The sequence below is a fragment of the Melanerpes formicivorus genome, unplaced genomic scaffold, assembly GCF_026170545.1.
Source record: "Melanerpes formicivorus ecotype bairdi unplaced genomic scaffold, bMelFor1.0.p_v2 SCAF_13, whole genome shotgun sequence".
Classification (NCBI taxonomy): domain Eukaryota; kingdom Metazoa; phylum Chordata; class Aves; order Piciformes; family Picidae; genus Melanerpes; species Melanerpes formicivorus.
Window position 1 is genome coordinate 12,381,608 of NW_027142365.1, and position 12,691 is coordinate 12,394,298.

The window sequence follows — 12,691 nt, forward strand, 5'->3', positions numbered from 1 at the left end:
ATCCGGTGTCTGGAACCTGTACTAATTTCCTTCCCCAGTGCTGTGCAGCACCGTGCCAGTATCAGCCTTCCCACGGAGCCCTGACACAGCCTTGTGTTGCATGCTACACATGCACCCTTTGGTACTAAAGATCTTGCTGTTCACATGCAGTCACTTCTTCCCTGGGTGGAACAATCCATCTGCAGCCAGGTTCTGGAGGCGTTGTTGCTCTCCGTTATCTCTTTCCAGCCTACATTTATAGGGCACTCACATCAGCTCCTCAGGTGGGGACTGTTTTCAGGAATTAATGATTAAAAAACTTAAAAGTTGGGGTTTGTTTTGCTTGTAGGTACAAAATGAAAGTGGGAAGATTACTGCCCTGTCACCTTCAGTTGCGACATCCGTTTCAACAATGGCATCTGTCCTTGCGCCATTGCACGCTGGAGACCTGCACGTGAAGCCAGCTAGCGATGGAAGCGTGAGCGCTGCTGCTAGAGCTGATTTGAGATTCCACACCTCAGCAGAAGTCTCAGACTCTTCAGGAAAACGCTCACAGAAGTCAGAGCAGTGGCAGCCCTCGATGGAAGCGCTCGAAAGCAAAAGATCATCAAAGAAGCAGGAAGAAGAGAGAAAGAGATTTCTAGCACATGAAGCTAATGAAATTACAAAGTACGGCTCCTTTGAGGATGAAACCACACATCCTGTTCCTGAAAAAACAGGAGACTACCATAAAGAGACAACATACAGCTTCCTGAGGAAGGGCAGCATGGAACTGTTTAGTTCTCAAGCACTTTATCAGCCTCTTGAGCAGAAGGAAATTGATACTGGCATGCAAGGTAAATGGGAAGTCAAGGGAGGCCGGTCCTTTGAAGACAGGATGGATTTGGAAAGTCATGAAAAGCAAGGCTTTGCAAGGAGCTGCAGTATAGACTTGCTGTTGGCAGAGCCTCCTTCAGCAGACAGGGATCTTTCCCTAGTTTTCAAATATCTTCATTTCAAGCACTGTCAAGGCTGGTTATTTTTCCTTTTCTCCACACTACTTAAAAGTAGAGAAATACCTGTGAAATCCTAAGTTTTCCAAATACAGTTTCTCTTTGTTTTTTCCATTCTTCAGCCTTTAAGGATGCCTCAGTTTTATTCAGGTTTTCTTCAATTGAAGGATGTACTATTAGATGCTAAAGCTAAGATTTATCCTTTCCTCTTTTGCCCCTGACCTCCAAAATGCTGAACAAACGCAACTTGCTGCTGTGGGTCAAGTGTCTACTCCTAATTGTTGCCTTCTTGGGCATGTATAATTAGGTATTGACTCCATGTGTGCATACCTAGCTAGCAGTGGATAATTTTCAGCTAACCAGTTTTGCAAAACTCCTCTTGTTTCCTCTTCAACGTGGTGATTAAATATACACCAAGTAATTCTCAGGGCAATTACATTTCTGTATAACTCAGCATAACTCAGGCTTCATAAATAAACTCACCTCTCTTTGAAATAAAGTAATCTGGGTGACTTGCTTTGGTTGCAGAGGTGTCCCTGCTGACTGCAGGAGGGTTGGACTGGATGGCCTTGAAAGGTGCCTTCCAAGCCAAACCATTCCATGGTTCTGTAATCAGTTGGTTTGGTTGCTGCATAAAGCCCTCTGTTTTATTATGTGTAGAAGGATGCTGTATTTGTTTTCAGTTCTGTGATGATGTGATACAGGATCACAGTACCCTATAGTGCTAGGGGAAATTTTTGTCTTCATCTTGTGAAGTTAACTTACTTTGAGTGAAAAGGTCTTTGAAGGGGCATAGGGAGGAAGGTGTATTCTATCCAGTGTTGTTCAAAAGCAATGTCTGTTCTGGCCAATTAACTTTTGGTGACTGCAGGGGAGACAGAGACTGATATAAAACGTGAGCAGTTGTGTATCAGAGGGGTGTTGTGCTTGTAAAATTTCCAGGAGTAATGAAGATTACTCACTTCCTTAAGGGTAACTGTAATGATGCATTTATCTTTCATCAAGGCCTTTTTTCCTGTGGTTTAATTGCCAAAAAAGCCCCCAACACCCTCAGAGAAAAGAATACCTTTATAAAGCTGTTAAATGTCCTCCTAGTGTGCTACTTAGGCATTAAGCTGCTTTCCCAATGAATTAATTTCTTATTTAAATTTTGACTGCTTCCCTTTACTCTTCATTCCACTTTTACTTTCATCTGCCCATCATTCTTGTTGGCCTGATGACAGGAGCAGCAGTTTTGTGCCTTGTCCAGAATTGGTATTGAACATGATGTTCTGTGGCTTCAGGAGAACTTCAGTCACCAGTGGCCAGTCTGTGCAGCAGATAATATTACAGGATTGATCTTTATGCTCTAGCTCAGCCAGAAGTTTTTCCTCTGTTAGGACAGCATCTGATTTGAATGTTAAAAACCAGGTTTGCTGCTTCAGTGTTAGTGATGTAGAATATGTTCGAGGGTAGCACTAAGTCTAATTCAGCGCTTCTCTTTCGAATGGGCAGACCATGCTGAGCCTACTCCTGAACTCACCAGCACATCAGCAATGAGGACAGCTTCACAAACTGCAGCTGTGGCGTCCTGCAGGCTGCAGGAGCTCTCGGAACAATTGGAAGGCAAATTTTATAAGAATTCCTCTGAGGCGTTTTCCGTCGGAGAGAACAAAGCACAAACAGCTGAGGATGTCCTGGATAATTCCAGCAAAACAATGTCAATTAAGGAAAGGTACTTTAATTTCACTTTTTTATTTTTTAATTATCTTTACAAATACAGATATTAGGCTGATGGTATAAAAAGAGGCTGTAAGCCCCTTTCTGCAAAAGCTAAGCAGTGATTATTAGGCTTTATTAGATGTCAAATACTAACAGCAGAAAAATGCAGCTAATCTGCCTGACATGCTTATAAAGCAGATGGTGGTGAATGAGAATTACTGCTCAAGAGAATGTGATAATCTGATTTTGAAAGAGCCATCTGAATAATCAAGAAGCAGTCCAGAGAATGCCAGTTGTCAAAATACACGTTCTAGCTACACTTCTATACTCAATGCAATTCCCCAGGTTCTGCTCTCAGTTACAACAGGTACGATGGGATTAACTTTATAATAGCCACTTCTCTATTGGTTTATGGAAGTCTCTTGTAAATAAACTGAGTACAAGGAGTCAGGGATAGACTGTGATTGTTTCCCTCTCTACTTCAGAAAGGCATGGTTGCCATTTGACTACCAAGAACTCACTGTAGGGATTTTAAAAGGGTAATAAATTGGACAGGTTTATGGGAGCATTAGAAATACTTTTTCCAAGCCTGATCTGAAACAAAAGAAGTGTTCTGTGCTTGTGCAGACAGTAGGAGCTCATGGCTGGAGCTCTAAGAGCTGCTGTTGTACTTGTAAAAGTCATTCTTACGTAGTTAAAACTTTGGGAGTATAAACTCAGGCTCAAACCATAGCCCTCCAGTGAGTAAAATTCACAATTGTTTGCATCAGGTTGACAAATAGGCCTATATTTGCTTCAGGGTTTTTTCTGCAGTGAAAGCAGAACCAGTAAATAAAAATAGTTGCTTGACTGAACTTTCACAGAGTAAAAGTATTCCCTCATTTGGTGAGATGGGTGTGGTATTAGCAATTCCCATCCATTTTTCTTGTTTTCAATAAGATTCCAAAGCATGCTTCTTAAATTAATGTATTTCTAGGAGGTATGTGAGTCATCCTCACTTACAGAGCATCCTCACTCCCTGTTATCCCCTTAACTAGAAAGAGGTGGTTCAGGGGCAGCTGCAAACATCTGTGCAGTCTTAGTCCCCCTTCTGAAGTATGTGTTTTACCTTTTTCATTTTACTGGTTTTTATTTAAAGCAACCCACATCCCCTGTCTGTAAATGTCAGCTGTCTGGGCAGATAAGGTTTAAGACCAATAACTTCTGGTTTATAGGTAGTAAATTATCTGCTCTCCTTTATCTGGTGGAGAAAAAGAGATTGAAAGGAAGATCCAAGTACTAGCAGCTGTTTCAGTCCTAAATTTAATGCTTCAGTTGAGTTGATCTCTTGAGGAGCTGATATTAAAGGCTGTCAGTCACACTCATAATCTGGAATCACTTTTGTTAGCTCTCCAAGACTGTCTGGTCAGACCCAAAGCTGACAAAAGAGAATAACCTGCTGTCCTCTCAGGAATTTGTATATTCTGATTCCACAAACATCTGTAAATGGCAGAGCTGGTATCAAAATGCTTTCGCCTTCCAAAATACCACAGTAGTCTACTTCTTGGCCCAGAATTAATACACTACAACCAGTCATTTTCTTTTCCTTATGGTTAATGCCAAATATCCATAAACCTCAAAGTACATTTCTGCTAAAAATTAACTATTACACTTGAATTTTTTTTTCCCTTTTACATTCACTAACTTCATCTTCCCATCCACTGGATTTTTCTGGCTGTGTCAGACATTCTTTCACCTTCTGGAAGAACAGCTTTTCCACAGATGTAATGATACTTGAGCAGGATGCTTGCATGCTAGTCTGGATGAAAGTGATTTTTCCACAAAGGCTTAACTTCACTGAACTAATATTATCCTAGTGGAGTGAGTGCATGCCTGGCATTTTCAGAATTACCTATGCTATATGGAAGAATGAAAAATCATGATTTTTTCAAGGAAGAAACCCCACCTATCCTCTCTTCTTCAAACACAGCTTGGAGATGAGAAGTAGCAGAGGTTCATATCTTGGGGTAGTTCTGGCTGTGTTTTGTTCCAGGCAGCCAGGGCAAATCCACTGATGTGTTATGTGAGTAGTGGAAAACTTTTTATAATTGCCTTGCCTTCAAGAAGAGGAATGCTTTGGAGGACTTTGAATGGCTCATCAGTTGCATTTAACTTCCCATCCTCTGTACATTTATGGAGACCAAAGTTGCTAGAAGGCCACCCTGTCAGCTCCGCTTCAGCAGTCAGCTGCATTCCACCGTCACCCTTTTAAAATCCTATGGACAGCTCTTAATTTCTGGTGGACATGTTACCATCATTCATTGTTTCTCAGGAAGAGCCCAGCCTAAACTTAATTTTCAACCTCTTTTGATGTAGGACACCAGAGCAAGGCTTTCTTGTGCAGTCTGGTCCCCGCTAGAGTGAATTTATGTACTCTTTAACAATCAGCTTCCTTTCTGTAGTTACTAATCTCACATTTGCCTCCAGGATTTATTGTTTAGCTGAAGGGAGCTGGTCAAGTGCAGCCAATGGAGTTTATATGAAAGCCAAGTCTGTGTCCAGTTTAATCTGTCTCAAGGATAGCACTAGCAGCTCAGAATCTGAAATATTGCCACAGAAGAAAGATGTGTCATTTTGGATGGGTTTTGCCGAGCTTTTTCCAAGGCCTTTCCTACAGTGTTCCTCGTTTAGGCAAATCTTGTTTCTATTTCCCCTCAGTATTAATCCAACATTTTGCCTTCAGCTGTAGAAGCTTTTGCTTTGAGCCCATCCTGACACCTCTGGGACAATAATCATTCCATCTTGATGGCAGATGGTTCTTTCTCAGTAGCAGATGAAAGCAGGATGCAGAGCAAGCTGTGAAGGATGGGCGGATATATGAAAAGCTGTTTTCTTTCAAGGAAAGAGTACAACTGATAGATTTATTTATTTTTCTCAGTTTGGAAAAGGAACTTTGAGAGTCAAAAGCAGTACAACTAGAACTAAGTGAATAATGAATGATCATTCATTATTTATCCAAAAGGAGAAAAGTAGAGATATGCAACGAAACTAGTAGGCAGCAGGCCTTAAAGCCAAGGGTTAGACCAAATAATTACCTTATTTTTGTAGACATCCCAAAGAATCAGCTGCTTTGAGGTAAGCTGCTGAGCTGGTGGGTGTATTCATGCATCTTGACTCAGATAAGAGTCCCCTTCCGTTGTTGCTGAGAGGCCATTCTGAGTTTATTGTTGTTTGTGTAGCTCAAAACAAATGCATGACTCTAGGTTGTACACAGCAGTGAAGTTTTCCTTAAGTGCTGATGTCCTCACTCAGAACACAGATGTGCTCTCACTCTAGGAACAAGCTCTTTCAATACCTGAACAAGTTAAGAGTAGAGGCATAGTATGAAGCCACCTTTATGACAGAGGAGAAAGCAAAGTCTCTAGAGACACAAGCACTCTTAGAAGTATAAATTTTTCTGCTCCTGCTCAACCAAGCTGTTTGGAGCAAAGGTCTAAGGCAAATCCTCTGCAGTAATATCAGGTTAAAAAAAATGCCTGCTATGCATTTTTAAAAACCAAACCCTTCACAGGGCAACCCTGAGCAAAATGCTGTCCAGCTCCACTTACTGCAGAGCATTTCTAAGCCAAGCAGACCTGAGAGAACATAACTACTGAAGATAACTCAGCTGCAGGGTAGCGATTCAGTCGCATCTTGGTCTCCTCCACAGTTTCACACATGCATGGATGCACTCCAGAAGATTAGTTCTGGGCTATGAAATCTTGCATACATTCTGGAAACAGTGACCATAGCCTCAACTCCTTATTGTGAGTCCTTCTAGTTCCTACTCATCCTGTGCTGTGAGGTATGAAGCAACCAGGCAATGTGAGGCCCTGCCAGCACTGCATGCCTGGGCACTCTTATTGCCTTTGCATTCTGTGCATTTACTGTTCTCTGCATCCTCAGTTTTTCTCAAATGACTGCCTTAGGACCAATTGGTCATCCCTGAGTGGGTCAGTAGCATAGCTGCATCTCCAGAATTTTTGCAGGAAGCAGCTGCCTGAAACTTGGCTTCTGGCTGGACCTGTTTGGTCCTACCCTTTCCTTCTCAGAGTTTCAAGGCAAGACTTACTGTGAGGGTAACAGTAATTGCATCTCTGAAAAGGAATCTGTATCTTGTGGTCAGAACAGGTTTAACTACTGAACCTGTTCAAATATTAATAGGGTCAAGGTTTGTGTATAATTCTTACTGCCCTAGAGTAGAGAAAGTTTTATGTAGTAAGGCTTAATCCAAATAAAATAAAAAATGCAGTGGACTGTTTGCACAAGTACTGCAGATACACTTTTTATAAATTACTAAGAATGGGTTTTGAAAGTTAGAAAATTCAGGCAAATGTAAACTCTGGAGAATGTTAAGCTGAAGATCATGCCTGGGTAGACCTCATATTCGTACCCCCAAAGCAAACCACCTCACAAATGGGTTCTAATTCTAGCAAAAGAAATCTAGATGCTGTCCCCATCAGATCCTGTCAGTGTCCCTTTGTGCTTAAAGTTTGAGGATGGGAGATTTAGACTGGAGATGAGGAAGCAATTCTTTACAGTGAGGGTGGGGAGACACTGGAACAGATGCCCCCTCCCTTGAGGTGTTCAAGGCCAGGTTGGAGGAGGCCTTGAGCAACCTGGGCTAGTGGGAGGTGTCCCTGCCTATGGCAATGGGGTTGAAAATGGATGATCTCTAATGTCCTTTCCAACTTAAATCATTCTATGAATGTGAGTCAAATTACTAATTCACAGTACTACTGATTTGTGTCACAGCAGTGCCTGAGCTAAGTAAGGAGATACTAAGTGAGCCTTAAGGGCTGTCTGATAGTAACTTTAGTAACTGGAGTTGTTGTGAAAGCAGTAACTGCAGAGTTGTCATTCAATGTGCCTTATGAGACCTAGTTGGTAGGTACCTGTTGAACAAACCTCCTCTGAAGTTGTGAAGAAAATAATGTGGTGGGGCTTTGTTGGTTGGTTGGTTTTGTTTTCCAATGAGTATAATAAAGACCCAAGGCAGGATTCATCTACTGACTTTGGACATCTACAGCACAAGCACTCATGGCTGAGCTAGTCACTCTGTACCTTATCAATGGAAGGGGGGGGGGGGGGGAAAAAGGCAGGGATTTGTCTAAGCTATTGGTAAGTCTGCTTTAGGATGAGCTGTGTTATACCTGGGTTTCCCTTGACTATATTGGCAGTTTTCACTGACTACACAAATTCACTGGAGTGCCTATCTTGGATCTAGCTGTCTGTGTTTTGACAGATGATTCCCATTCAACATGTTCAGTAAAGACTCTGCATTCATTTGTGAGCTTGGTACGTGTGTGTGAAATGTAAATAACTGTGGCTAATGTTGGAAGACTTAATTTCATATTCTCTTGAATGCAGCCTTAGTGAAACAATAAGGGTTGAGGGTAATGGGAAGTACAGTAGCTACCTATTGGCATGGATTTTTTTTCTTTACTTATAGGCTGGCATTGCTGAAGAAGAGTGGTGAAGAAGATTGGAAGAGCAGGCTGGGCAAAAAGCAGGAGTATGCAAAAGCATCTGTCGCAGATCGGAGCGCGCAGATGCAAGAAGTTGAGCAGCTGTTGAAGAAGGTAACTGTCTCCTTGTTTGGAAAAAACATCCTGCTTGAAATGCTTCAGCTTTTTGAAGATGCATCCAACTAGACAGGCATGCTTAGTATCAGCTACTAGCTCCTGCTGCTCCTCTTGCTAAAAAAAAACAACAAGTAAAAATTCCCAACATGAGAGCTCTTTAAGTGTAACTAACTTCTCTGTCTTGGGACATGAATGTTGGTTACAGTGTCTTTACCTCAGCAGATTGTGAACCAGCATAGGGCCCTGTATGGTTTCTGGCACATTTATGAATATAATGATTTAAGGCTTTTCTCCCCAGTGAAATTCTGCATGAGGCTGTAAATGTCTCAGATTCCTGCAACTGTGTTGTCTCTGTGCTCTTTGAGCAGTAATTTTGGATCCTAAAACCCTGAGGAAGTGCACATGTCAGAGCATTCGTGAGCCAGCTGGCTTCTGAATTGTCCTACATGATCTCTGGTGTTTGTGAATAGCCAAAACCATCTGAACAATAATTTTCTCTGTCTTGTCAGTGTTAGTAAATAGAGTGGGAGATGGGTAGAAAAGTGTAGAGGAAAGGAAAGTCCACATTGGTAGCACACTCTGGATATGTCTACACATGAGGAGAAGAGGAGGCTCAGGGCAGACCTTATTGCTGTCTACAACTACCTGAAGGGAAGTTGTAGCCAGGTGGGGGTTGGTCTCTTCTCCCAGGCAACCAGCACCAGAACAAGAGGACGCAGTCTCAAGCTGCACCAGGGGAGGTGTAGGCTGGGTGTTAGGAAGAAGTTCTTCACAGAAGGAGTGATTGCCCATTGGAATGGACTGCCCGGGGAGATGGTGGAGTCACCATCACTGGGGGTGTTTAGGAAGAGACTGGATGGGGTGCTTGGTGCCATGGTTTAGTTGATTAGATGGTGTTGGATGATAGGTTGGACTTGATGATCTCAAAGGTCCCTTCCAACCTGGTTAATTCTATTCTAATTGCACTTATTTGCAATTAGGATTCTTTTTTTTGTACTCTATTTTATGAGTATTTAATAAGCTGGTGACTCATCAACAGTTCTGTGTTAACTGGACAGAAAACCAAGAAAGCTGATTTGCAGTTTGGGTTGGGTTTACACTGTGGACTTCCTCAAAACCCCAGTTGCTAGTTTCGCTAGTTTGAAAGATACAAAAATAGTTTCAGTGAGAAAGCAAACTTGTCACATTTTTAAAGGAGTAGTCTCCAAACTGACAACTGTTGATATCAGATAACAAATCTGCTGAGGACCATGGGGTTGAGAAAAAGCTTTCAGCAGCTGCCAAGATTTAGGCTGAGACAAAACCTTTGTTCTCTCTTCTCCCTCTGTAGCACCCATATTCTCCCTGCTGTGTTACCACTTGCAGCAGCTTCACCCAGCAAAGCACAAGTTAGGATTTTAAAGCTAGTGAGGGAGCGTGAAGTGCTTGAAGGATTCAAGCTTTGAAGTGACAGTGTCAACAGTGGGAGCTTCTGTGACACTGGGTTGGTCACTCTGTTGGCTCATGTTAGCTTTTGGCTATTTAAAGTCTAAATCAAAGGTTTTGCACGTCTGCCAGCAGGTGAAATCTTGGATGTAGAAGAAGAAAAACCATTAGTCTGGCTAAATACACAACTCCCTGAGCCATATTGATATTTGTGATGCTGATTCATTATGTGGTACATGATAAATAATGTAAAGCTTCACTGAGCTGACCACACTGCTTACAACCTGCCATTTCAGCTGCCCTTAAATCTCAAAATACCATTATTGATAACTGATCAATGTGAGGGCTGTAAACTGTTGAGAACCATGAAGCAGTGTGCCACTGAGGTCTCTGTTTGTTTGTGGAGGAGCTGTAAGATTATGATGTGATCAGGAATTATAGTGCTCTCTGTTCCTGGACTGCAAAAAAAAAAAGCAGGGATTGTGTTGACTACTGGGTTCTGAGCTTCTGGCAGTCATACATCAAAAGCAAAGGGTGTGTAAACTTCTGTCATGCCCTGTTGGTTCAAAATAATGCCTGAAGTGTTTAGCTGCAATGTCACAGAATCACAGGATGTTAGGGATTGGAAGGGACCTTGAAAGATAATCCAGTCCAAAGCCCTTGCCAGAGCAGAAACACCTAGGGCAGGTCACACAGGAACGCATCCAGGAAGGTTTAGAAAGTCTCCAGGGAAGACTCCACAACCTCTCTGGGCAGTCTGTTGCAGGGCTCTGTCACCCTCACAGTGGGAAGAAAAAATTTCCTTATGTTCACATGGAACCTTCTCTGCTCCAGCTTGCACCCATTGCCCCTTGTCCTGTCATTGGCCATGACTGGCCAGAGCCTGGCTTCATCCTCCCAACACTGCCCTTCACATCTTTATAAACATGAATGAGGTCACTTCTCTTCTCCAAGCGTAAGAGCCCCAGCTCCCTCAGCCTTTCCTCATAAAGATGATGTTCCACTCCCTTCAGCATCTTTGTGGCTCTGCACTGGACTCTTCAACCAGTTCCCTGAGGCCACTCTTGTACTAAGGAGCCCAGAACTGGACATAATGTTCCAGATGGGGCCTCAGCAGGACAGAGTAGAAGGAGAGGAGAAGCTCTCTGACCTACTAACCACATCCCTTCTAATCCATCCCGGGATGCTACTGGATTTCTTGGGCTAATTCCTGGTGATCTAGTCAAGACACCTTTTCTAGATCTTCTTTTGTGTATATGTCTTCTTAGAAGGTTGGCTAACTTGTTCTGAAGACTTGGTTATTGAAGCATACTTGTATAAAAGAGAAGTTGCTAGAGAACATTTAGATTTCTTATAGGCGACAGAAGTTGAAATGTTCATGCTCTTAATAAAACAGTTACAAAGGAGGGCCACAAGGATGATCAAAGGGCTAGAGCACCTCTGCTGTGAGGATAGGCTGAAGGAGCTGGGGTTGTTTAGCCTAGAGAAGAAAAGGCTCCAGAGGGACCTTACAGCTGCCTTCCAGTGTCTGAAGGGAACCTGCAGGAAAGTAGTTGGAGAGAGACTTTACATAAGGGTGTCTAGAGATAGGACAAAGGGGAATGGTTTGAAGCTGAGGGAGAGTAGGTTTAGACTGGATCTTAGGAAGAAGTTCTTGAGTACAAGGGTGGTGAGATACTAGAATAGGTTGCCCAGAGTGGTTGTGGATGCCTCCTCCCTGGAACTGTGTTAACGGGCAGATTGGATGAGGCCTTGCGCAACTAAGTCTAGTTGAGAGACATCCCTGCTCATGGCAGGAGGTGATGATCTCTGAGGTCCCTGCCAACCTGAGCCATTCTACGATGCTGTGAACTAGTGCTGTTTGATCACTTCTAGTCAAAATGCTTCTGCACAGTTGCCTGCATGCTGAGATATTTCTCCAAATGTGTTTATAGTCATTTCTGTGTAGGCTAAACTGTACAAACCCCACCCCTTTTGGAAAAGCTGATGGAGCAATCTCACATGGGGTAAAAAAGGGACTAAAGAACTAACTCAGGGAGATGCAGATGAGGTGGAAGCCGAGGTTTACTTAGAGTTCTAGCATCTGTTTTGACAATTGCTGCACATAGGAGGAAAATTTGTTGGAAGCTTGTGAGGCTTCTTAAATTATTTATGTGTAGGGTAAAATGTACTTGGACAACCAAAAGAATAGCTCTAACAGCAGGGGAGCAACTGTACACTGAGGAATGTCTTACTGGATAAAAAAAATCATTTTATTTGTGAAAAATACTTTGGATTTAGTATAGTGGTATTCATCATCCTAGGTTGAATGGAAGATTTCCAGTTCAGGGTTGGGTTGTTTTTTTTTTTTGTGTAGAAGAATTACCTAACTTGAAAAATCTTTCCTTAGTATCAAAACAGCAAGATTTACTGGAATGAAAATTGCTATTTTATAGTCAGCCTTTTAAGAGCCCCTGATTAATGTGATTACCAGCTGCACTGCAGTCACATTAAAGCAGTGAATGGCATTTGAAATGTGCTTCATTCTTACTGCAAGTTCAGATTGCTGCTCAGCACTAGTGGTAAAGGCTGGGGCTGAACAGTCAATTCAGAATTACTCCCAAGATGAAGTGGGTAAAAAACTTCAAGGGGGTAAGCCCTCAAAAGTGACCCTTTACCTCTTGCTGTGGTAATAGTTTTATCCATTTCACACATGGCATCCACCAAGTGCTGTGATCAAAGCTGGACCTCTAACGATCAGGCTTCTTTTTGAGCCATTAAGGAGCTGCGTGTACCCATATTCTGTGCTATAACCTGTGGAAAGGAAGAGGAATTACAGATGATAAAGCCATGTCTAATCAGCTTTGGGTAAGCCCAGCTCTGAGGCAGGGGTCATTTGTAGGCTTTGTTTAGAACGACGAACTCACCTTCGCTGAGTGCCGTGGGCTTAGCAATTCCCTCCAGATGGCTGTTGGCTATCCCGCTCTCAGCGCACATTCCTGCCTTTCACCC

The 12,691-nt window shown here is 42.6% G+C and overlaps 1 protein-coding gene across 21 annotated transcripts in view; it reads left to right on the forward strand.

Moving 5' to 3' along the window:
• SVIL (supervillin) overlaps positions 1 to 12,691 on the forward strand; it is a 107,920-nt gene that overhangs the window by 65,372 nt on the left and 29,857 nt on the right. For all 21 annotated transcript variants that reach the window (XM_068146193.1, XM_068146183.1, XM_068146179.1 and 18 more), the window contains 3 exons: positions 329 to 815; positions 2,466 to 2,685; positions 8,143 to 8,272. In XM_068146193.1, coding sequence (XP_068002294.1) covers positions 329 to 815; positions 2,466 to 2,685; positions 8,143 to 8,272 — 837 coding nt within the window. The remainder of the gene's footprint in view (positions 1 to 328; positions 816 to 2,465; positions 2,686 to 8,142; positions 8,273 to 12,691) is intronic.